Here is a 26134-nt window from a genome sequence, read left to right on the forward strand (position 1 = left end):
CTTTGAGTTATGCATATGGTCAGAATGCAACTTCATATTCATACCACAGTCATAGTGACAATGCCGGTGTTCGCAAATAATTTGGCAAGAGAAAGCTTCGATAAAATTCGGCAAAAGATCAATAAAGTCTAGAAAACATTGGATAAATTAAAAAATAAAAATAAAATTAAAAAATAAAAAATGTAAAAGGAAATGTATTTCATATATTAAATGATAAATAACACTTAAAAAATTAAAAATAATCTGTGATATTTCAAATAATCGTCGATTAATCATGATTTTTTTAAAATCAAAGATTTTTTCTAAAACTTTGTGAGTTTTTGAATAAATCGTGATTTAATCGACAACTATTAGAAATGTTTTTTAATTGTGATTAAAAAAAAAAAATCACAGATTATTGCCACTATGACTACAGTTACCTACCATAGCCATTGTTCGTCGTTATTCATTAGCTGGTTGTAGTACTTTCTCTTTGTGATGCATTATAGTCAAGGTCTTCATTAGGCATTGCACACGTCTTGGTAAGGGAATACCCGAGTTAACTCCAATGCTGCAACAACATTCTACAAGCGGTTGTAACTCGAGTTTCTTCTAGCCCTCTTAACTAAATCTTTGATATACTGATAAGTGCATCACGTATTTGTACTCCTTCATGTGCTGATCGCCTTATAATATGTGATTTCTTATATTTTTTTTCTTCCTTTCCTTTTTAACTATATCGTAGACTCACAGCAACAAACAAATTTAGTTTAATGTATCTTGACCTTGTTTTTAGAACCATTTCTTTGAACAAAAAATTAAGTTACTTTTGTAATGTGTTTGCAAAATGTAGTATTATTGCATGGCCCTTGATATTTTTTAACATTTGATGTTTTTAAACATGGTTTAATGTTCTGTATCTTAGCATATTTATGCACCTTGATTATCAAAACTCAAAATTGTTTCTTTTTGTAATATATCATTGTACCAGTAGTTTGATTGTTTTAGACATCATATTTTTAGGTTATTTTATGTAGCAAACACATTTTGTCAACATGTATCAAAGCGTTCAAACCGTGTTTTAGGTTATTTATTAAGCTTTCAGTTTAATGATATGTATCTTGATGTTGATATTCTAAGTGTTTCATTATTGGGGTTCTGTCTTTCTAACTTGTACATGTACATTATTTATAACAAGTTTTTCTTTTCATTTACATTTTTATAGTAGTTTCACATGTTTCATCAATTTTAACTTAACCAAAAGTTAAATTTAATGCAATTTTGGAAAACTCTTGCTCTTTAGCTAGTTTGCGGAAGCTTGATGAACAGCCTGAATGGTTGAAAGTAGGAAAACTTCGTGATTATCAACTCGAGGGCTTGAATTTTCTGGTTAACAGGTCTGCCATACCTATTTTTTTAGATTCAACCTTAGTAACTTGTAAAAAGATATACTTTGACTTTTCAACAGTTGTTTTTGTACTAATCAGTGACTTGTTCATACATAGTTGGAGAAATGATACAAATGTCATTCTCGCTGATGAGATGGGTCTTGGTAAAACTGTTCAGTCTGTTTCAATGCTAGGTTTTCTACAGGTATGTTTCATATTCATGCTTCTTGATGGTGTTGGTCTCATAAAATATGCCATTGATTTCTCTCCTTCTCAAAAAAGTTATTTTATTCTTACTGCAGAATGTTCAACAAATCCATGGACCCTTTCTTGTTGTCGTACCATTGTCCACTTTGTCAAATTGGGCGAAAGAATTTAGAAAATGGCTTCCTGAAACTAATATTGTTGTGTATATTGGAAACCGTGCGAGTCGAGAGGTATATAAGTTACTACCTTTCAATTAAATGGACGGCTGTTATTTGTAGTTTAGTGATGTAATAACCAGAAAACGAGATATGTTTATTGCTCAAGCACAACTTAATTGAACTACCTTGAATCTCATGTCTATTTTATTGGTTAACAAGGGGCATTAAATTTTTGATGAGGAACACTTTGTAACTCGAGCAGGTAGCCTCAACAGATAACGTGTTTTCTACTTCCATTACATGCTATTTATGTATATATTCAAGTAATCTTCTGAATAGTGACAGTAAAACACTTTACTTTTATTGCAATATCATCATTATACTTGTAAAGAAAAGGCATTAGTCTACTTCCCTTTTGAATTTCTGGTCATATGTTGATATACATCTTTTGTTTTTTTTTTTGTTTTTTTTGGTGATAAATAATTGATATACATCTCTTGATCACATCTCCACTTCACAACAAAACCCATTCTGCGCAGTATGTCCATGGCATTGCTTTACTCCCCAGATTGCATTATTTTAGGTCTTGTTCATATCTACGTCTCCAAGTGTGCCTTGAATTCCACAACACAACCCAAAGTTGACGCATTCATTTGCAATTATAGCTTCATCTAGAAATTTTTTCCTCTTACAAACAACCTTGATGAGTTGAGATAATTGGGTCCAATACATTCTGAAATCATATGGAAAAGAACTTTTATGCACTGCCTACCAAGCTTATTAGAAGAAAACTTCTAATTATTAGTGCCTCCTATTATTAAATTGTGGTAATGGACGTAGCATTTTAGCTTCTATCCAAGAATGGATGTTCATGTAATCCCTTCACTTCACTACCTTCATCAGTTATGTTTGGAGCACGATCTCCACTTATCTAAATCCTTTAGGACTTACTCTATTTATTTACATCCAACCACTAATTTACGGAGATTTGCCACAAATCCAATCCATTAGAGTTGGCCTAAATGGATCGAATTTCATGCCTCATCTTGATTTGAGGATAGAAGGGATATTGCATCTTCTTATATTTTATATGTAGTGAAAAAATTGAGTAAAAGTGATGTTAATAGATGGCCTTATCAGTTTTCTCTCTTTTTATACTTAATTTTATCGTTTTCTTTTGGCTGCAGGTTTGTCAGCAATATGAATTTTATACAAATAAAACAAGTGGTAGGAGTATTAAATTTAATGCTCTATTGACAACATATGAAGTGGTACTGAAGGATAAGGATGTATTCTCCAAGATCAAGTGGAACTATCTCATGGTTGATGAGGCACATAGGCTAAAAAATAGTGAAGCATCACTGTATACTACACTTTCGGTAGAATATCACTCCCTTCTCCAATGATATTGTTTTTGTCTTACATTTTGCTTTCAAGGCAGGCGTTCTAAACGAGAATCTACTTATTTGGTTGGTGACTGTTGTACCACTACTGTAACTGTTGTCACAGGAATTTAGCACCAAAAACAAGTTGCTTATCACTGGCACGCCATTACAAAACAGTGTTGAGGAGCTGTGGTAATTATTCTCTTTCATCTTAAATCTCTCTCTCTCTCTCTCTCTTCCCTATATACACACACAATCAAACACAGCAATTCTATACCCAATGTTTATCCCCCCCTAAATAGGGGTTGGGATTTCATTTCCTCACAAATGAGGAAAACTCTCTTTTTCTCTTCTCCTCCTTTCCAAGAATACCACTACAACTTTACTCTCTTTCCTCTTCTCTCCCTTTTTCAATGATACCTCCCTCCAACTTAATTGCCTTTCCTCAACTCACAAACAGTACGAGGCCTAGTCTAAAATGAATCAGAATTTAATGCTGACTTGATGTTTCTACTAATAAACTTAAAGAAGAAAATTGTCAAATGGAGGACCTGTTTTTGTATTTTCACAAAAAATGAGGTATGGTCTTCATCTATTTCACTATCGAATAATGGGAGCAGATTGTACGTGGTTTTGTTTTGTTTGGTTATTTGGCAGATAAGTTAATAACTCCCCCTTGATTTGAAATCATTTAGTTATTGCTTTGTTCTGATGCAATTGATGATATGACAGATATCCTGTTTCCATCATGAATGCACTAGACATTGGTTTTTATTTTTTGTTTTCTGTTATTGGCAGGGCTTTGCTTCATTTCCTTGATCCTGATAAGTTTAAGAATAAAGATGATTTTGTCAACAAATACAAGAATCTAAGTTCTTTCAATGAAAATGAGGTACAATCCTCACTTATCTTGCGTTCAAACTTCCATGGCATGGCCTTTTGTGAGAGAAGTTGGATCCATCTGTTAATTTTTTATTCTTCTACTTACACTAAAATCTGGAGTGGATTTTTTAGCTTGCTAATCTTCATATGGAATTGAGGCCTCACATTCTCCGAAGAGTTATAAAGGATGTGGAGAAGTCTTTGCCTCCTAAAATTGAACGCATTCTTAGGGTTGAAATGTCTTCCCTCCAGAAACAGTAAGCCCTTGCCTCTAATTCGATTGAACTGTTGCAACTCCTTGTAATGTTAGCTGACTTGTGTATTTCTCTGTATTGTTACATACATCAAGGTATTATAAGTGGATTTTGGAACGTAACTTTCAAGACTTGAACAAGGGTGTCCGTGGTAATCAGGTTTGTGTCTGTTCCAAATAAGTTGACTGGGATTATAATTTTTTTATACAAGTCAAATGGCCTGACCAAGAAGTTTTACTTACCATGCTTCAAGGTCTGAATATCCTAGTCAGAGAAGCATTGAGGTTACTTGCATTCTTCACTCTAACCATCAAGCATGACCGATGAAATTTGATACAGTTCATTCCTCTTAACTTTGTAGGTTTCCCTTTTAAATATTGTCGTGGAGTTGAAGAAATGCTGCAATCATCCATTTCTATTTGAAAGTGCGGACCATGGTTATGGGGGGGACACACTCACTAATGATAGCAGTAAACTTGAGCGCATTATTTTAAGCAGTGGGAAGCTAGTAATACTTGACAAGCTACTGACACGATTGCGTGAGACAAATCATCGTGTTCTAATATTTTCTCAGGTTTGTTTGGGATTGTTTTTGGTGAAAGCTAGTTGTGCTCCATGTTTTTGGAATTCACCGTGATGGATGTGCAACTTGAATGCCCATGCTCAACATGATCATTTGGGATTATATTCCATCTATTATGTCTTATACTTCAGCTAATGCCCCTTTTCTTTTGTCTTCTAGCCAACATTTATGAAGGCCACTATGGTTACATGTGCACAAACTTTTAATATTTGATTGTTTTATTAGTTGATTTTTCATCTATCCATAAATCACTGTGAAGAATGGGCCAGGATCGATTTTTATTTTTTTTGCTTGGCAATTATGCAATAGCTGATCTTCTTTATTGATACATGTCATGAAGAAGTCACATGCATCTTCTCCCCATTTGTGTTATGCAGATGGTTAGGATGTTGGATATACTGGCAGAATATTTGTCACTGAGAGGGTTTCAGTTTCAGAGGCTGGATGGTAGTACTAGGGCTGACCTGCGTCACCAAGCTATGGAGCATTTTAATGCACCTGGAAGTGATGATTTCTGTTTCCTTCTATCAACTCGAGCTGGTGGGCTGGGCATCAATCTTGCAACGGCAGATACAGTTATAATATTTGATTCAGATTGGAATCCTCAAAATGATTTACAGGTTAGAAATAGGATAACATCTCTCTTGTCGGGTCTTCAAAATTCCTTCTATGGATATTTAGATGGATGATACTTGAAATTGACCATTTCTATTATGGGCAATCTCTTCATCTGTTTCTTCTTTTCTTTTTTTTATTTTATTTTTTTTTTGTGTTTTATCCTTAGGCAATGAGTAGAGCTCATAGGATTGGACAGCAAGACGTCGTCAACATTTATCGGTTTGTTACAAGCAAAAGTGTTGAGGAAGATATCCTGGAGCGTGCTAAGAAAAAAATGGTGTGTCAAGTGCAATTCTCATAAATGCTTTTCATATTTTACATTGCATGTTGATATGTAATGTATTGACTAGGCACTTATTTTTTATTTGTATTTTTCTTCCATTCTTGTGTATGCAGGTTCTTGATCATTTGGTCATTCAGAAACTAAATGCAGAGGGTAGACTGGAGAAAAAAGAAACGAAAAAGGGGAGTTTGTTTGACAAGGTAAGAATTCAAATTTATAGATTCCAATAAATTTAGTATTATTTTTACGCGTGTTTCTTTTGGTGTCTTTTTGTGCTTGTAGTAGGCTTCTGGTTTACTTTGGAAGCCCTCCTGTTATTTTTGTCTCACTAATTTCAACTATAGCGACATTCTCTTCCAATGATTCTGTTGATGTCCATTTTGGGTATTACAGCTACATTCTTCCTTTATCTGTACTTTGAATAATTGCAGAATGAACTCTCGGCAATCTTAAGGTTTGGAGCAGAAGAACTCTTTAAGGAAGATAAAAATGATGAAGAAAGCAAGAAGAAACTTTTGAGCATGGATATTGATGAAATTCTCGAGAGAGCAGAGAAGGTTGAACCTAAGGGAGCTGAAGGGGAGCAAGGAAACGAGCTGTTAAGCGCTTTCAAGGTAGGAATGCTAAATACTACTATGAGGTGAAGATATTTCAGTTTTATGAATGCCTTAAATCAATTACTGTCAATTGTGTATTTTAAGGGAGTGGGCCTAATATGCATCTCTTACATGTCTTTCTTACTCGACGCTCTATCCAGGTTGCAAATATCTGCAGTGCTGAAGATGATGCAACTTTCTGGAGTCGTTGGATTCAACCTGATGCTGTAACTCAAGCTGAAGTATGGACCTATTCAATGGAACATGATTTAGTATGAAATTATGCACTTATTCTCCTCATCAATGCTCATGATAGGTGAAGTTGGAGAGGGGCAGAACTATGAATTTAAGAGGATCATGAGGCTAACTGGGGAATGACACACCCAAGAGTGGAGGAAAATATACACTCGACACTCCCCTTCACCCATAAGGGTAGAAAGAATCGAACCCGTGACCTATATGAACCTAGCTTTCTGATACCATATTAACCAACCAACCTACTCCAAAAGACTGATCTATTGGAGAGGGGGAGAACTATGAATATAAGAGGGTCATGAGGCTTAACTGGGGTATGACACTCCGAGAGTGGAGGAAAATATACACTATACACTCAACATTGCGCACATATCATTTTTGAGGGCACGATTCCTTTTAGTCGCTAATTGCTATATTGTAAAGTTATTCTGTTCCAATCATCTTGTAGGAAGCTTTAGCTCCTCGTGCTGCACGGAATAAGAAGAGTTATGCAGAGGCGATCCAGCCTGAGAAAAGTTCTAAAAGGAAAAATAAGGGACTTGAAACTCAAGATAGAGTCTCGAAGCGTCGGAAAATAGATAATTTGGGCCATTCTGCACCGATGATTGAGGGAGCAGCTGCTCAAGTGAGAGGATGGTCTGGTGGGAACTTATCAAAGAAAGATGCTGGTCATTTTGCCCGAGTGGTAAACCCATATTATCTCTATTTTTAAATTTTCTTACCTTGTGCATGAGCATACTAGACAGTGGCATGACCACACGTGGCGTTGTCACTGTATGATCCATCAAATTTACGATCATCTCCTAAAGAATTTCTGTGTTTTATTATTATTTATTATTATTTTTTTTTTAGCTGTCTTGCCACGATTTTCACATGCATGGTATTAAATTGACATATTCTCAGGAAATATTTCCATTTTCACTAGGTCCGACATGAAATTAACCGATAGTTTCTCTATGTATATATTTCTGTGGATTTCAAATTCATTTTGTACAATATTTTCATGAATAGTGAATATTGACTGAAATAATCAAATATTAACACATAAAGATATAAGATTCGATGGAAATATTTTGATGAATAATAAACTGTCCAAAATATTCAATTCATTCATGTTCTAATTTGTTAGATATATTAGTAACTTATTCATACATGTTAAAAAGATAAAAAATATATACAATAATGTGAGAATGCATTTTTTATAGATTATAATAATGTGGCACTGCAGTACACAGTTTGTTCTTTTAAGAAAGTAGTGCATATTGAAGTATTACTAGTTATGTGACATTATTATTCTCATTTCCAAGAAGCATGTAATTGTTTTTGGTGTCGACTCTTAGATACTCATGCCAACATGTAACAAAACGGTACCAATCTTCATTTCCATAATTATGTCTATTTGTTATAGTTTGATGATTTATGAGTGTATTTTTATGTATGGTATCATTTCCTATACTTTCAATGAAAACTTCTTCAACATTTCTATCATTTCATAATATTTCCATCATTTCCTTAAAGTTATATTGGTTTCCACATTGGTCGAAATATTTCCACAATATTTTCATTTCCAAGATGACCGAAATAGACAACGAAATCAAAATTTAATACCTTTCACAGAAGTATGAATATCTACAAGCAAAATATTTAAATTTTCAAAATGTTAATACAAAACCTGTGAAGCACAATTTAAGTATCGCCACAACACTGTTATATTAGTTGCGCTACTATGCATCAATATTGCAATTTTGTGATTGACATTACAATTGTCATGGTAATAATCATAGACGTGTTGTCAAATGCGATTGCTTATTCGCATATGCTATAGTCACATATCCTAAATTATGCTATCTGCCAATATGCAATGGCAGATTTTTGTGGGCGATGGCAGATTTTTCTGCATTTCTTTTTCAAATTTTTTTTCTTGCAACATGTGCCACAGCATATGCGATGTGTGAAATGGCATATCTGAACAGCATGCTGTTTGCGCATGGTCGCATATACTATTTAACAACATTGATCTTAGTACCTTTAAGCAAGGATGGTTTGGAAGTAAATAAGTGCCAATGTTGCTCATGGGTGACGTAGATTTGGGTGTTTGGCACAGACCAAGCAAAAGACTTGTGTGTTAAGGAGGGAAGAAGGGAAATGGAATGGGGTTTTTTCAATAGTGAAAAGTGGATTGTGTTTTCGGACAAATGTATCAATGTCCTCAAGTGCCTTTTCCAGGTTGAGCATTCAGCATTGTATTGTTGGAGGCTCCAACTTTAGTGGTACTGGTAAAAGATATCCTGGGCGGAGAGAAGTAGTGCTATCTGAGAAGAAAACCAACGAATATAGGCCATCCTCCTCATCATCAAAGCTAATTAATGTCTCATTTTGCTGTGATAATTGTGTATTTGACTGGAAAGTTCTAGCAACTACTGGAGTTTGTTTAGATATAAAGCGTAATTGTTTAATGGAGATGTGCTGTTTCGCATAATTTGTTTTAATGTGACTTATTATTTCATTATCATCATCATTGTTTTGGTGACATAGGTTAAGAAGTATGGGAACCAGAACCAAATCAGTTCAATAGTTGCAGAGGTAGGTGGTGCAATTGAAGCTGCTTCTTCTCATTCACAGATTGAGCTTTTTAATGCTTTGATTGATGGCTGTAGAGAAGCTGTTAAAGGAGGAAATCTAGACCCCAAGGTCAGTTTTATTGTACTTCTCTACCAATTCACATTAATATTTGAACAGTTCATTTGGAATCTGTCAATGCATCCCAGTCTGTTGAATTTCACTTTTCCATGTTTGCCTTTAGGGAACGCTTCTAGATTTTTTTGGAGTCCCTGTAAAGGCTTATGAGGTCCTAGATCGTGTACAAGAACTTCAACTCCTAGCAAAGCGCATTAAAAGATATAAAGATCCAGTTGCGCAGTTCCGACTTTTAGTGCACTCAAGGGGTCCACCATGGTCTAAAGGGTGTGGCTGGGATCAAGGTAAAGAGTTAACCTTTTTCTCTGAATCCTTCTCTCACACGTTTTGGCTCTGATATCCATTTGTTTTGTTTTTCTTTTTCTGTTGAAAATTTCATTAGTTGATGATGCAAGGTTGCTTCTGGGAGTACATTATCATGGATTTGGAAACTGGGAGAAGATAAGGTTAGATCCAAGGCTTGTTCTTACTAGGAAGATTGCTCCAATGACTCTTGCACAGCGTGAAACTTTTCTACCACGTGCTCCTAACTTGGACCAACGTGCTTCTGCACTTCTTCGAAAGGTAGCTGACTATGTGTTAAATTTTCGCTGCAGGATTGCTACTCTATTTTATGCTTATCTTCAACTTCTTTCTCATACTTAATATGATCTTATATTTACTCTTCCAGGCACAAAAAAATTTATTTGTCGGTTATTTTTTATTTATTTATTAAAAAAATTGATAAAAGGAAAGAACAATACAACAAATAAATGGAAGGTCATGGTGACCGACCCAGAAAAGAAAAACAACTACAAAAAACAGCAAAGGCACAGAAACAAGAGACTCATTATGCGAAATAGTGCAAACACTTTCCCACCGGACTAGGAAATCTTCAAATAAAAACCCTTTGAACTCCTTGAAAATCTTGCACCAAAAGATGTGACCAAGAACCGAGAAGATCTCTTGGCTAGATTGAACTTTTCCTTCAAATGTTCTATAACATTTCTTTCCTTCCATATACCCCAAGTAATTGCAAAAGGGGTTAAACTCCAAATCAACCTTTTAGAGAGGTTGAAACTCGTCCCCAAATGGATCCATTCTTCAAAGACCCTTCTTATTGTGCCCAACAAACACCAGTCTACTTCAAACCGAGAAAGAAAAATTGCCCACACCTCACTAGCCATTTTACAATGAAGAAGAAAATGGTTCACCGATTCCTCGCCTTTCCCGCACATACAACAGTAATTTGGACTACAAAAACCCTTTTCCTCAACTGATCTAGTGTAAGAACTCTTTCTTGAATTATGGTCCAAACAAAAAAAGCCACCTTAGAAGGTACCCTTGGACCCCACACTACTATGTTAGGGTAAGTAGGATCCCCATCCTTGTTTAGGTCATTATAAAACTCTCAAACTAAAAACAAACCCTTGGAATTTGTGTTCCAAAATCTCAAGTCCTCCCATTTGAACTTCCTGACATGCTGTCAAGGCAAACCAATTACTCCACAACCTTTGATACCTCCAAATCATTCAAAAATCTTGAAAACTCAAGTCCCACCTTGTGCATCTAGAGTTAGAGACCTGGAACTAGCAACGGGGAGATTTTTCTTTCTTGAGATTGCAAAAGCCGAAGGAAATCTTTCCTTTAAAGGACCCATGCCGTACCAAGTATCCTCCCAAAATCTAACTTTTTCCCCACTTCCAACTTTAAAGGTCATCCGTTTTTTGAAATGAGGAAGAACCTTTAGGATCCCTTTCCATACCCCACACCCCACACCCATAAGAATCTTTTGCCTCCCTGCTTTCCCAACCAAAGTGATCCTCCCCAAACTTAGCCGCTATTACCTTGTGTCAAAGACCTTCCCGCTCCACTTCAAACCTCCAAAGCTACTTCCCTAATAAAGCCCTATTCAACGACCCCAAATTCTTAAACCCTAGACTGCCCAAACTCTTCACCATGCAAATATTCCTCCAACTCACGAATTGAATCTTACTCATTCCTTCCTTGTCATGCCACAAGAAATCTCAAAACAATTTGTTCAAGCTCAACTCTAGATTCTTGGGAATTGAAAAGAGGGAGAAGTAATAAACTACAATGCTAAAAAGCACACTCTTGATTAAAGTTAGCTTACCTCCCTTGGAAAGGTAGTTGGCTTGCCAAGAACACAATCTTCTAGAGATCTTCTCAACTACCGGCTCCCATAAACTTTTACTCTTGTAGGGTGCTACCAAGGGTAGACCCAAATAAGAGGGAAGTGAGTCTGCTTGACAACCAAGAGAAGCTGCTAAAATGTCCAAATTTGACACATTACCTACCGGGAACACCTTACTTTTTTGAAGATTTGCTGGTAATCCTGTTACAGCTTCAAAGCAAGAAAGTAAACTTCCAAGGAATCTAACTTGAGCAACATCCGCATCTAAGAATACGAACGTGTCATCTGTGAACTACTATTGAGTGACCAAAGGACCCTTGAGACTTGGCCTGAAACCTTCCAAATTGTCCACTACTTTATTGATAATCCTGCCCAAAGCTTCGACAACTACCAAGAACAAAAATGGGGAGAGCGGATCGATTTGACGTAACCCCCCCGTGCTTTTAAAGAACTCTTCAGGAGAATCGTTGACTAAAATGGAGAAGGAAGAAGAGTAGACCCATTTGAAAACCCAATAGATCCATTTGTACCTGAAGCCCATGTGACTTGGGAAGATACCTTAAATAGCTCCAACTTACATGATCGTAGGCTTTCTCCAAGTCTATCTTACATGCAAGCCCTGACTCGTGAGATTTAAACTTCGAATCTAAACACTCATTAGCAATAAGAACCCCATCCATAATGTCTCCTGCTCACGAATGCCCCTTGGCTTAGGCCTGTGATCCCAGACATCACCTCCTTCATTATCATTGCAAGCATCTTCAAGGTGATTTTATGTGGAACCACCAAACTTATGGGTCTAATAGCGACAATGTCTTCCACCCCCCATCTTCTTGGAAGTTAATGCCATAAATGTACAATTTGATCACTGGTCCAAGATACCATGGTTGTAGAAATCCTTAACCAGTGCCATCAAATCTATTTTTATTGTATCCCAGCTAGAGTTAAGAAAACTCAGGGTGAATCCATCCGGGCTGAACGCCTTATCCGAACACAAACTAGAGATAGATGCCAAAACTTCCTCCTCCTCGAACAGCCTCTTGAGCCACGTCCTTTGCGAATCAGAAATACTATCAAAGTGCAACCCATCAAGCTTTACCCTTGTTTGATGATTTTTTGAATACAGGTCGGTGTAGAAATGCACCACGCCTTTCCTTGCCTCCTCCTCCCCTTCCACCCAACTTCCTTCTATCTTGGTCTTGGAAATGAAATTCAATCTTCTATGAGCATTGGCGATATGATGAAAGAATTTAGTGTTTCTGTTCCTTTCTTTAGGCCATCTAACCCTTGATTTTTGTCTCCAACAAACCTCCTGTATGCTTACTCTTTGCTTAAGTTCCTCTTGAATGAAACTCCTTTTTTCCCTTCCCACACCCCCGCCCTCCCCCCCCGAGAAATAAAACTCCCTTCCTCCAATCCAATTCCTCCAACTCCAGCAAAAAGTTCTTTCTTCTTCAATTCCACCCTCCCAAAGACTTCTCTATTCCATTCCTTAAGATTTTCCTAAATGCATTTTATCTTCAATTTGAGCACCACACCTGGCCTACCTTCTGCATACAAATTCGACCACCAGTTATCGATAAGATCTTTAAAATTGCTATGAAGCAACCACATGTCCTCAAATCTGAAGGGTGCAGGACACCTCATAATCTGTTCAACCTGAAGCAGAATTGGACAATGGTCAGAAGCTGGGTTTGGGACCGACTCCTTTCTTACCCCTGAATAATGTTTCCTCCCAATTTGAAAAAACCAGTAATCTATCTAACTTGTTCAAAACTGGGGATGTCTGATGATTTGACCGGGTGAATTGCCTCCCATACAACGGTAAATCCACTAGTTCATTGGACTGCACAAACTCCCCGAACCTCCTCATTTTATCATACACTCTCGAGCCCCCAAACTTCATATAAGAGAAATGAATAACATTGAAATCCCCCCCAAGGCACCAAGGCGTACTCCAGTAAGTGTTAACTTCCCTTAACTTCCCCCAAAACTGCGCTCTTTCCCAATCCTTATTGGGGGCCATATACTCCCGAAAATACCCACTGGAAGTTGCTCCCCACAGAATTACAAAGGATAGAAACAGAGAAGGCTCCAACCAAAGTTTCAGCCACTATAGACCCCCTATCCCAAAGAGCAATTATACCTCCTGCAGTTCCAATCGCTGGAACGAAATACCAGCCTAAATCCTTGCAACCCCACAGCTCTCTCACTAACTTGTCGGTTATGTTAACAGAATTATGATCAAGTATCCATACCTATAAAAATTCACAGGCTTCAAACTAAAACATATGGATGTCATATACAAGCCTATGTATTGATGCTTATCTTTAGAAATATGATTCAGAACTTCAGATAGTTCCTTACACAGCTGTGAATTCCTGATTTGAGTAATTTTATGGAATACCTTTTTCAGTCATAGAATATTCATGTGGAAATAAAAATAAAAAGAAAAAGAAAAAGAAAAACAGGAGATTTTCAGGTTGTAAACTTGAGGAACCACCTCATTAAGTTCCTTGGTCCTTGCACATTGATGGATCTGTAGCCCAAAACTAAGCAGCCTATAGATTTATGCTTAGGTACCATTTGAGGATGGAGGCTCCTATACCTCTCAAAGCCTCAAATTTCATAGTTTCTTGGAGTTGTTTAAATGGTACCAGGATTTCAGAAAAGAGAGCTTTGAGTTTTAACAGTTTAATGTCCGGATTCGTAGCTTGAGTAGTGTTTAGATCGGCATTAAATATAGATCTTGCTTTTTATCATTTATTTGGTTGTAAATCCACTTTATTGATGTTCTTTTTGACCTAGTGAGTTGCTTCTGCTTTGGGATGTGTGCAGCTGGACTGACTATTGAGCTATTTTACATATCAGGAATTTGCAGCTAGTGGTGGAAAGAATTCAAAAGCCAAACTAAGCCGTAAGGCTCCTACAAATGAAGGTGAAAACCTGAAAATCTCAACTACTCGTTTTAAGGACACAGTTGGGAAATCTTCAAAACCTAATGTCCGAGCAAACAAAGACCTGCTTCAGAAACACAGGAAGGTTGAACCCATAGTTAAAGAGGAGGGTGAAATGTCAGATACGGAACTATATCAGCAGTTCAAGGAAGAAAAATGGATGGAGTGGTGTGCAGATGTCATGATTGATGAGGAGAAGACACTCAAGCGTCTTGAGAGGTTGCAGCACACCAGTGCAGATCTTCCAAAGGAAAAGGTTTATTCTAGTTATTGGTAGTCAACTTTTTTTGTCATCATTTCTTTGTCGCCCGACTAGTGTATTAATGCTTCAACTTTATGTTTCTTTAGGTTCTTTCCAGAATTCGGAATTATCTACAACTTCTTGGGAGAAAGATAGACCAAATTGTGCAGGAACATGAGGAATCATATAAGCAATCTAGTTAAGTGTTTCTCATTTCTTACATCCACTTTTATTTTGTCTTAAGTTTGACAATGTTTTCTGGGACTTGTAGCTAGTTTTTCTTTGTAGGGTTTCTGTCTTCTGAGATGTCATGAAAAATTGAGTAATACCGTTAACTAATCAGAAGTGTAACAGAGTTTTACCTAATTTCCATTCCGCCAACATAATACAGAGAAGACCATTTAGAGTTAAGAGTATTCAATTTAGAGAATGTCAGCTTCCATACCTCTTTGATTGGTTTGATGCTATTTAATATATGGAGCACTTGGGGGGTTTATATTTCAGTCCCCGTCATTTAAACATACTGTATCAAGTCCTATTCTGCCTTTGTTACAATTCCAATATGGATTTTTTTCCTCAAATAAAAGAATCCTTTTTTTTGTTACAGGGATGTCCATGCGGTTATGGAACTACGTCTCCACCTTTTCAAATTTGTCTGGTGAGAGACTAAATCAGATTTATTCGAAACTTAAACAAGAACAGCAGCACACCGAAGCAGGGGTGGGACCCTCCTACCTTAACGGTTCTGTGCCCGGTCCTGTGGACAGAGATGGTTATCCTAGTCAGTTCCCTCCATTCACCCACAACATTCCGAACCCAAGAGGGTACCAAAGGTATACAACCCATCAACCTACAGAACCATTTCACAGGGATCAGGAGACGGGTAAGTCAGAAGCATGGAAGCGGAGGAGAAGAGTCGACACAGACACACATTCCCAAGTTCCGTCCCCATATCAACAACCTCCAAGTGACGTTAACAGGTTACATGAGCCAAATTCTTTGGGCATTCTCGGGCGGGGTCCAGCTGATAACAGACGCATTGGTAGTGAAAAGCCGAATAGAACACATCAGACCCTTTAATGTCCCGGATAGCTTTCTGCACTTAATCTGACGAGAGTCAGCAAAGCTGATCGGCTCTCGCTATGTGGGGATTTTTCGTATCAAAGCAACTATGAACTCAGAGATTTTTTTCCCCATGAGAATAAAAGTTGCAGATTCTGCTACAGGATTGCATATATAGTTTTTTTAAACTATCATCCAGTAGTTTGAGAGCTGTATTGATCACAAAAGTAGGTCATGAAACAGAGCTGAGATAATGTAATGAACGGAAACTACCCTGAAGGAATAGAAAGGCATGAATTCGTGCCGTCTTTTTTTTTTTTTTTGGTAGTTTTTGGAAAGTGATGTTGATATTGATATATAGTGATGAAGTAAGTAGGTAAGGATTTACTTCTCACATTGTCGAATTACACAACCTCTAAGGAAGAGGGCTTGCTATTTGTAATTTTTTTGCTTAGAAACTCTCATTGTACATGATGCAGCAGAGATGCTGCATAAGGAACTTCACATGTCTTAACTCTGCATGGAGACTCTCTCTCTCTCTTTATCAGCCCTCTTTAACTGAAATGCTGGTGTGTATACTTTTGGTTCTATCAACATATTTTATGTAATTATTATTTTTTCCTAAAAGATAAGAAAAAGAGAAAAATAGCTCTCCAAACTCTTATTGATATCCAATGCAATGTTCATTTGCATGGATAAATCCTTTGTTCTTTTTTCTTTGTTTGTTTTTTTTATCATTCAGATTGTTTGTTAGGATAACCCCAAGGGGTTGGCTTAGTAGCAAGCCGAGCCTTGATAAGCTCCTCTGGAAAGGTAGGTCAAGTGTTCGAAACCTCACGAAGCAGCGAAATCCTAGGGGCTACCCTCTAGGGTCTGGCTGACCTTCCACACAAACGGTTGCACGTAGGACTTTCCGAGGTGGCAGTGCTCGTCTCACCTGAAGGGTGGGGATATACCCCCATGATAAGCACAAAAAAAAAAAAAAGGTTGTTTGTTAGGTTTAAAGCGGGTTGCTAGAAGATAAAGGGCCACCCAAATGTTTTATAAATTATGTGTTCTGGAGTGATTAATGGTTATATTTATTTTAATGACTGCACAACTATTACATTTCTTGTCTAAAGTTTCTTCAATTTGTGTATCTTACGTGAGAGAGAGAGGTTCTTGGAGCAAGTCGTTTATCAGTGATGGGAGAAGAAAAACAAGGATGGATTGACTCGTTCTATTATTGTACCTTTCTGTTTTTGGTTTTTCCATGTACTCGTTGGTGCTTTATATAATGAAAAAAAAATATAAGTGGTGTGTTATAACGAAAAAGAAAAGGTGTGGCAATATAAGCTCTGAAAAGAGTACAAGATTTTCATTTGACCTTTTGAAGATTATTAGGCAATGGTACAAATCCCAATGAGTTGTGAAGAATTCTCACATTAGCCAAGTAGTCCTCGATTATTGGATTTGTCTCTTAACTTGTTACGAGGATTTTGATAGGTTAGAGCTTACAATTGGTGAATATGTGGGAAAAAATTAGCATAAACTTTTTCCAAAGAGAAAAATTAAAGAGCTACAAGTTCTAGTACACATGAAAAATTAAAAGGATTATATTTAAATAAAAATTATTTCATGATTTTCCTTGGTTCATTCAAACACGAGTAAATGTGTTTTTTTTTTTTTTTTTTCCAGAAATGATTTGACATTGTGCAATTTGCTAGGTTTGACAATTTTTTGCACAGAGTAGGGTTTGGTAACCTTGTTAAGGAACTGCTTTTTGGGAAATAGGGTTTTTTTTTTTTGATATATAGGCAAATATAAAATTTTGGACTTTTAGGCAAGTAACAAAAAAAAAACACGTTTTCTAACTATAGAAACGAAATTTTCAGAAAGAAAAAAAAATGTGTTTTAATGTTTTTAAATACGTTTTTTAGCCCTATGATTAATTTCTATGGTCTTATGGTTATTTGTGATTTAGTTCATAAATGTTTTTTTATTTGGGATTTTATGATAATATCTAGATGTTATGATTTTAAATATCTTCAATGATATGTTATTTTTCTCAAAAGACACGTTGATGCGACTTGTTTTCATCATAAAATGTACATTATGCGTGGAAAAATGTTATCATGCATAGATTCTCAATAGTTTTTTTTTTTTTTTTAATTTCTTTGGATAAAAAATATATTGAAGACTCAATGTCTAATATTACATAAATTATATTTTTTTTCATGATTTTATATATATATATATATATATATATATATATATATATATATATATATATGTATATATCTTTTATTTTGTATATTTATCATTTTGTGCTTGTTGTTTTCGCATTTTTTCCAAAGTTTTCCCTTGTTATTTTAAACCAGGATTCTGACTTGGTGACTATGCTTTTAGGTCATTGACTTCATATCTTAAAATATCTTTGGAGTTATTTTAGACATTAGATCAAGTTGATAAGAGTTTGATAACCCTCTATTCTCAAAATCTTAGATCAAGTATTTTGAAATTTTACTAAGTTAGTAAGGAAAGTATTTTTCTCATTATTTTTTAATTAAATTAGAAGAGGGAACGAGCAGATATGTATGAAAAGAGTTTATTTGTAATATAAAATACTGATAAAAGGGTTTTCAATAGAAAAAAAAAAAGAAGATATTTTTGTAGATTTGAAAACCAACCACCTTGGTTTTAATGTCGTTGCTTGCTATTTTATTGGATTTTGACCAAAATAACCTTGCTTAAATTAAGGTAAAAGTTGAAAGAGAGGGTATTTATGAGATCCAAATTTGGTAAGGTGTGTGGCAAATCATTTTCTTAGGGAGGAGGTTGAGAAAAGATTTGCCACCTCAAATGCCAAATCTTATGTGCCTAGAAAATGGTTTTCCCCACTTTTTTCATTTATTTTTCAAACACCCATACATTCTAGTTTTCCATGGCAAACCATTTTCTTTATAGTTTGTTATGCAATCAAACACACCTTAACACTAAAAAGAGGGGCTTTTTGTCCAAAAACATTACTTTTTATCCCACATATTGCCACAAACCTCGTAGGCGGATCTAAGCTACTTCTTGCCTTTTGTCTATTTCAATGTCACACGAAAATGATAATTCGAAACCCAAATGTTGTGCAAACGCTGCCTTGGTTAGTCATAACTCAGTCAACTAGTAGAGTTGCCTCGGTGAGTTGACTCATTGCATTGGTGAGTAACTGAGTTGAATCGGATGAGTTTGGAGGTGACTCAATCGAGCTTTAGGAATATGGTGTGAACCAAATAATGAAAATTATAAGATGCTCACCACTTTGTTGAGTAGGTGCTTTATCTTGATAAAATGGAAAACAAAGCATATGTTCTTCTTTTGAAAAAGATGTAAAATACAACCATATAATATGTATTTCATCTTACTTTCTTGATCTCTCCCTCATATTTTTCACTCTTTTTCAAAAGAAATCTCCAAAGTTGGCAGATTCCAATCACTTTCACTATTTTATCCATTAGTGTGTTATCATTTGTCAGCAGAATCTTCATCCTTCACCTGTCAAAGAAGCTTTTATTTTCTTGTTTGTATTAAGTTCCATACCACATTATTCAAAAATAAATAAATAAATAAAAAATTGTTGTCTCGAAGGGGTTGTCGGTTGAAAGAATCATATTCTTTGATTCAATTCGGTCTAGAATCAAGTCTAATATTAATCCAAGTGGGGTTGTAAGTGGATTGGATCAAAATCAAAACTGATCGATTCTGGTCTAATAATTTCGTATATGGATCGAGGATTTGGATTCCAATATATAAGGTTTCAATACGACCTTGATCCAATAAATGTGAGAGATTACGCTAATTATATTGTGAATTTTATTTAAATAACAAACAAAGTTCATTCATATTTTGTATATAAGGTGATATAGACCAATATAAAGATTTTTGAGTTATTTTCTATTTATTTATGAGGAATGCTTCGAGGTATGTTAGTATTTTTCATTACTTTGGTTTCTTAATGTATTTATTAATTTTTTTTTTAAATTAAAAAAAAAAAGGTATAGGCATTTTATCATTAGTACATGAATTTTTGCAAATACCAAAAACCTCATTGAGAATTTCATAAAGAATTGTGGTAATCTGACGTTCTTTCTTCAGACGCACCCATCACAGAACCATAGATCCTTTGTTTTGGGATACACACGAAAATATTTATGATTTTGTAACTGCCAGGTCAGAGAGCATGTGGGGGACATCTAAAAAAAAGAGCGTCAGATTATCATTAGTCTTTTGTAAAATATTTATCACATTAATATCAAAATACTCTTATTTTTGACATTAAAAGACAACATAATAAATCCATTTAAAAGAAATTTTTGAAAAAAAAAAAATCAAAGTTGTAGATGATAGTAACATCTCATAAACATTGGATACTAGTATTCCCTTTTATTTAAGAATCAAGATCAAGGTCTCCCTTTCCTTTTCACGTGCCACGTTTGGTTGGAGTTTTAAACATGCGGGCATGGAGCCAAGGCATAGGGGTCCCTCCCCCTAGCACGTGAAGGTAAGTAAGGGTGTGCCCTCGCAGGTGGCTTCGAGAAAATACTACTCATACTGAGTATCGAACTTACAACCTACGGATTCTCACCACTTATTGGATCTAAAATTTCCCTTGAGCCACCCCCTCAGGGTTTAGACACTCTATGTTGCCATAAGAACAGGACACCATTCTAGATTACAACTCTTTATTTAATTATTAGTTCATTTTGATTCAATCAACACTTATTTGACAAGTCATCAACTCAAATAATCGATTGAGTTGACTCAGCTTGAAATACGACTCAATATCAAAATGAAGTGGATGGACAAGTGGACATATAAAAGGAATCTCTATGACAAGGTTACAACTTTAAAAATTGAAAAGAGAGCCGATGCCGATCCCATCAAAATCTCAAGTATATATATTTGATACCCAGTGGAGTTTTTTATATACAACATTCATTAACAGTTTTAACTGCCTCTACTCCAAAGTCCAAAATGCCAAACAAAGAGACTCGAGGGAAACCCAATGAGGGACAATTACCACCAGGTATCATCACTCTCTCAAAATATGAAGATCCATAAGTTTTGTTCAGTCTCAAAACATATCGATTGAGATATTTCATTTTCGGCCAAGACTAGAATGAAATATTTTTATTTTTTATTTTTGATTGATTAGCTCGGGTTGAAGGGACCCCTCCCTAAAGACTAACTTAACGAGAATAATTATAGCATACATCCTCAATCATAATTCTGGTTAACTCTTGAAGAATTGATGAAACATCCCCCATTAAAAAAAAAAAAAAAAACATTAGAATAACATCCTAATCTAGTAAAAAATGTTGTGTAAATGTCTTGTATTCTGTTGCGTCATAAAGAGCTGTAAGGGTGCAGGAAGCAGCTCCCCCTCCGAGAGTCACGAAAAAGATAATCGTGTAATATTTTCTTAAAGATTTTTCTAATTTTTAAGAGTTTCTGTGTTGGGGAGTTTTATATATTTTGGTAACTCTTGATTATATAAATAGAGATTTCTAGGACTGTAAAACTTATGAGAAATATTGATTGTTTTTGTTCTGTTTCATGGACGTAGACACACTATCGAACCACATAAATTCTTGTGTTTTGTGCGATTGTTGTCTTTGTTATTTCGTTATTTTTCACAAATATATATATATATATATATATGTTAGTAATCTCGAAATATTACCTCGAGATGAGATTTTAAACCCTACATGCATGAGATGCCCTAGTTCATTACATGACATATCAAATTTTCTTGACATTAGTAATGGTGCTTGGGATAATGACAAGTCGATATATCTCGTGCACTATATTACAATTCATTTCATTCTCTAGTGCTCCCTCTTAAACCTACAAAGTTTTGTTGAATCTATTTTTGATTAATTGCACTTTTTTTTTTTATATGTTTTTAAGGATACCCAACTGATAATCCTACAAAGAAGAAAAAGTGTTGCCCACCCATGAAAAAGAAAGGAGATAGAGGTTTCATAGAGGGATGGTAAGTCAATTTCATTCTATTATTTATGTTTGTACCTTATATTTTGTTGGTAAGATGGAATATTGATCAAGGAGTAATTTCGTCCGATCTATATATATTTATTGCAAACTTGTTTTAGGATGTCTATGAACTTATCATCGAGTGATTATCGCCCAATTTTCATGGAAATAATGGAGTTGTCAATGGACCGGGTTAGATCATATCGGACAAGGATTGGATTTTTGTCGGTTCTCAATTTAGGATCCGAACCCATTTCAATAACAATCGGATCAGGTCAAACCCAATTTGATATACAAAATTGGATAGGGACATGGCTGATCCAATAAGATATTGGATCAGATCTTTATCAGAATCCAAATCCTTGATTCAAACCGGAAGTTATTGAATTTTTGTTATAATTTTTTATTTTTATTTTTATTTTTATTTTTATGAATATAAATAAAAGTATTTTAGAAAAAAAAAAAAAATATATATATATATATATATATATATAAATAATTTAAGATATTTTAACAAACTTTGGTCGAACCTAATTGAACTAGTGAGATCAATTTGACAAATATTCGGTCCAATTGACCGTTCAGTTTGTTAAACATTACTAACCACGTAACCAATTACGACCTAAGTCATGTTGGAGTGATCTCAAGTTGGAATCTCGTATTGCACTTCTTGATGTGAAAGTGGATAGGAAGCATAGATACTTTTTCAATCGTATCTCGATGAAAATATATATGATTCCCATACACTTCCACGTCAAGAAGTGCGATATGAGGTTCCAGCCTGAGGTCACTTCAGCATTATTCTTACTTCCTAGGTTCAATCAAATACAGTCTAACATTTTTCTTAGAAAATCCATTTTCTTATAATTATTTTCCCAAGAAATTTATTCTTCTGAAAACCAATTTTATCTACAATTATACAAGAACCCAATTAAATTCAGATCAAAGAATCAAATTTTATTTCTACAACTCTTTTAAGTAAACTAATTCCTATTAATCTAATTCATGCAGCCTCTTTGCTTTGTGCTGCTGTTGGATTTGTGAGGTCTGCTTCTGATGAGGTGGGTTCCTCGAGATACTGATCACCAGCAGGAGAGATAATTAACAGTGCGATGACATCTAATCAGTTTATGAGTGTGGAATGAGTTAGTAGTTCTATTAGCCTTGTTATGTATTATCTTTAATCCTAGTAACAATAATTGTTTGTGAGTGATATTTAATTGAAATAATATATATATATGTAGTGGTTTTGGATATATGATCCACTAGCTTTATTGGTAGAAAAAATTTAGACTAAATTAATATTTACTAAAATGGTCATGTATCCAATTTAATAAAAAAAATTCCAAATTGGTTAAATATAAAATGGTCGCATTTGCAATTTACTTATTTACCCTTCATTACATTCGATTCAAGGAAGATGTAGATCCATCAAATTTTATTTTTCTTTAGTCCTTTGTATCGCATATTTCTGGAGTACAAACTAGTTAGATTATTTCACGATGGGTTGACGAATTATTGGGCCGAACTAGCACAGACATAATCCCAACAAATTTACAATCCTTCTCCATTAAGGACATAAACCGATGGAATATAACAAGTTCGGATTATGAGTAGTTTAATACTCATTTTTCTTTAAATTTTAAAATTTTAGTACAATAGCAGAGTAGCTGATACCAATCCAGGTCAAACTAATTATGTTGATTTTATTGATTAAAAAAAACCAATTATAATGATTCTGGATACAAATGGTTTCAAAACTCGTCCGGGACCGAGACGTATCGTCCGAGTCGTCTCGGGATCAGGCATGAGCGAGACGGATGCACAAGTCATTTTTTAGAATGAGATTTAATATCTCACGTTCATTTTTAAAAATTTTGGATGAGACGTCTCAAACATATCAAAAAACTCGTCTAAGACGATTCGGTATCAGACATGGACAAGACGAGGTGCTAAACCGAATTTTAAAACCATGATATATGGCTCTTTTGAGAAATATTTTAAAAACATGACCATGTTAGTAATTTCAGCCTCATACATATTTTGACAAATCCCACCATGCATTTTACCAAAATTATTGAATCAACCATTTTTTATTTATTTAATATCTATGAAAAAGTTCGTATAATTAATTTTAAAATTATATTTTTAATAAAATAGGTATCTGATGTACATTCTTTGTATGGATAATTTAATGATAAAACAAGATAGTCAGCCCTTCCCTCCTCCTCTTTCAATTTGTCTCAATTTTTATCCCCTCACAAAGAGGGGTTGATATTTAATCTCACATGAAAATTTTTAATTTTATTATCTTTTCTTTTCTTCTTTTTTCAAAAATACCCCTCCAAGGCTCTTGCCTTATTCGTTTTCCTTTTCTAGCCTCTAAACCTCAAATAAGATACTCGTGTCAATAGGCAAAGTTAAACTCTAATCTATATGATAAAATACAATGATGGGTTCCACTCTATTTTAGTTTGCGGGGAGATAAAAACATCTCACTCCAATTATGATTTTTAAACTCAGTATCACGTCTTGTCTCGTTCAGTTCCGATACCGAGTCGTCTCAGAAGAGTTTTCCAATACGTTTGAGATGTCTCGTGAGACAAACCAACAAATTGAACATGAGTCCTAAATCTCGATCAAAAAATGACTTTGTGAGTTGGTCTCGTTCAACTCCGAAAATCTAGTTAACTCGAGTAATACGTCTCAGTCTCGGACGAATTTAAAAACCATGACTCCAATACAATAGAGTGGGGTCCACACTACCATTTTTTAACTTTTTTCATTTTACCCTTTTAACGTTATTATCAATCCCACTCCCCCTTCCCCCTTTTCAAATGAGACGCTAAAATGTACATGGTTTGTATTTTATTGGTGTGGCAAGCGCACAAAACCGTGGATCTTTTTTCCTTGAGTATCCCGAAGAAAAAGATCTATGGTTTTATGCACTTGCCACGTCAACCATGTACTTTTAACATGTCAGTTTATCACGACTCTTTTAAATAATATCCCTCTAATTTTAATATCTTCCTCTTTTTTTCCATTTTTCAATTATATCCTTCTAACTTTGCTATCTTTCCTCTTTTACCTTTTAACCATTTTATTGTCTTTCATCATCTCCTCCCTTTTTAATAATACCTCTCTAACTTTATTATTTTTTCACTTTTACCACTTTAATCCCAAAGAGGATACCTGTGTTGTAGGCACAAGTAAACTCTGGTATATTTATAATATGTATGAAAATTTTGTGAACCAAACTCAACTTAAGGGATAGATTTATAATGGGGGCAGTTGCCCCCACAAGACTTCTTAAAACCTTATGGAGTAATTGGTAATTTAAAAAGAAAATTGATTTCTCAAAGATTGCCCCCACGAAAGTTTCTAAAAGCTCTTATTGCCCCTTCAAGAATTTTAAAAACCTTAATGGATTATTAATAATTTAAAATTTATAAACCCCCTTTCCCCTCAATTTTTTTTTTTAATTTAGGACTTTTGAATCATTTAAAAATATTTGAAGAGAGCTTTATTGGTTAGACCTATCTTTTGCAATTTTATTACAAAATTTTCCTTGCTTTATCAAGTTGGTTAGTGAACAAATCATCCTTTATGAATTAGGCCAACATAACTAATTTAGTAAGATTTCAAATCTTACTAAGGGTCGTTGGGCCTATATAGATTCAACACCACAGCCTTCTAGATTCCATTAAAAGCCCATATTCAAAAAGAAAAGAAAAAAATGATTTCCTAAGCTTAATCAAATGTATTAAAAATAGATGGCTATCAAACTCCCAAGTTTACAACTAAAATCCAACAATGAAAATTAACATTTTTTTTCAAAGTTTTTAGAATTATGTCCTTTATAACCCTGTGGTATCAGATCATGTTTGTGGATGCCACAAATTAATGTGGTTAGAGTCCACTCCATGGTATGTTAAGTAATAAACTAATCACATTATTTTGAATTTTATGACATGAATCCCCATTCCAAGCTTTGGTTGCCACATTTTTGTCATCAAAATATGAGAACTCGTCAGAAACAATTGTGAAACTTATGCACGTAAATTTGTGATTGTTTTTGTGTGAAAACAATGTTAACATTTCATATAAGTTCTATGGATTTAATACTTTTGTTCAATGTAAATTTTTTTTTTTTCGATAAGTGGGTATTCCCGTAAACAATGGATCAGGTCTGTATCTGGAATTTGCTCAGTCCATAGACCATCGTCTTATCCAAGAACTCGTCTCAGGGCATGTGCAACGCAAGCACATCACATGCACCAGGAAAGTCAGGGTGCACCATCATGGTTTTGTTAAATTTAAATTATTGGAGATACATAAGGTAGAAGTTGATTTTTGTAGATTTTATAATTTCTAAAGCTAGCTATAGTTCAGTTCAACTTTTGAAAGATGGTCACAATCAGAAGCAATAAG

At 34.9% G+C, this 26134-nt stretch overlaps 1 protein-coding gene and 1 long non-coding RNA gene across 5 annotated transcripts in view; both read left to right on the plus strand.

The window, feature by feature from the left end:
• Nucleotides 1-16325, plus strand: part of CHR5 (chromatin remodeling 5) — a 38295-nt gene extending 21970 nt beyond the window's left edge. For all 4 annotated transcript variants that reach the window (XM_086425265.1, XM_086425264.1, XM_086425266.1 and 1 more), the window contains 21 exons: nt 1283-1376; nt 1485-1572; nt 1670-1804; nt 2920-3111; nt 3242-3309; nt 3916-4009; nt 4132-4256; nt 4349-4412; nt 4615-4827; nt 5214-5456; nt 5621-5731; nt 5851-5937; nt 6169-6351; nt 6495-6575; nt 7037-7273; nt 9124-9279; nt 9392-9569; nt 9668-9849; nt 14291-14632; nt 14725-14815; nt 15225-16325. In XM_086425265.1, coding sequence (XP_086281391.1) covers nt 1283-1376; nt 1485-1572; nt 1670-1804; nt 2920-3111; nt 3242-3309; nt 3916-4009; nt 4132-4256; nt 4349-4412; nt 4615-4827; nt 5214-5456; nt 5621-5731; nt 5851-5937; nt 6169-6351; nt 6495-6575; nt 7037-7273; nt 9124-9279; nt 9392-9569; nt 9668-9849; nt 14291-14632; nt 14725-14815; nt 15225-15697 — 3437 coding nt within the window. In that variant the 3' untranslated portion in view covers nt 15698-16325. The remainder of the gene's footprint in view (nt 1-1282; nt 1377-1484; nt 1573-1669; nt 1805-2919; nt 3112-3241; nt 3310-3915; nt 4010-4131; nt 4257-4348; nt 4413-4614; nt 4828-5213; nt 5457-5620; nt 5732-5850; nt 5938-6168; nt 6352-6494; nt 6576-7036; nt 7274-9123; nt 9280-9391; nt 9570-9667; nt 9850-14290; nt 14633-14724; nt 14816-15224) is intronic.
• A 4261-nt stretch (nt 16326-20586) lies between these two features.
• LOC147384038 (uncharacterized) lies at nt 20587-22957 on the plus strand. The gene is made up of 3 exons (XR_015172812.1): nt 20587-20735; nt 21620-21704; nt 22715-22957. It is a non-coding gene; the product is annotated as an uncharacterized LOC147384038 (long non-coding RNA).
• Nucleotides 22958-26134: the final 3177 nt, after the last annotated feature.

Source organism: Akebia trifoliata, chromosome 15 (assembly GCF_017979445.1).
Source record: "Akebia trifoliata isolate Shusen 1 chromosome 15, ASM1797944v1, whole genome shotgun sequence".
Lineage (NCBI taxonomy): Eukaryota > Viridiplantae > Streptophyta > Magnoliopsida > Ranunculales > Lardizabalaceae > Akebia > Akebia trifoliata.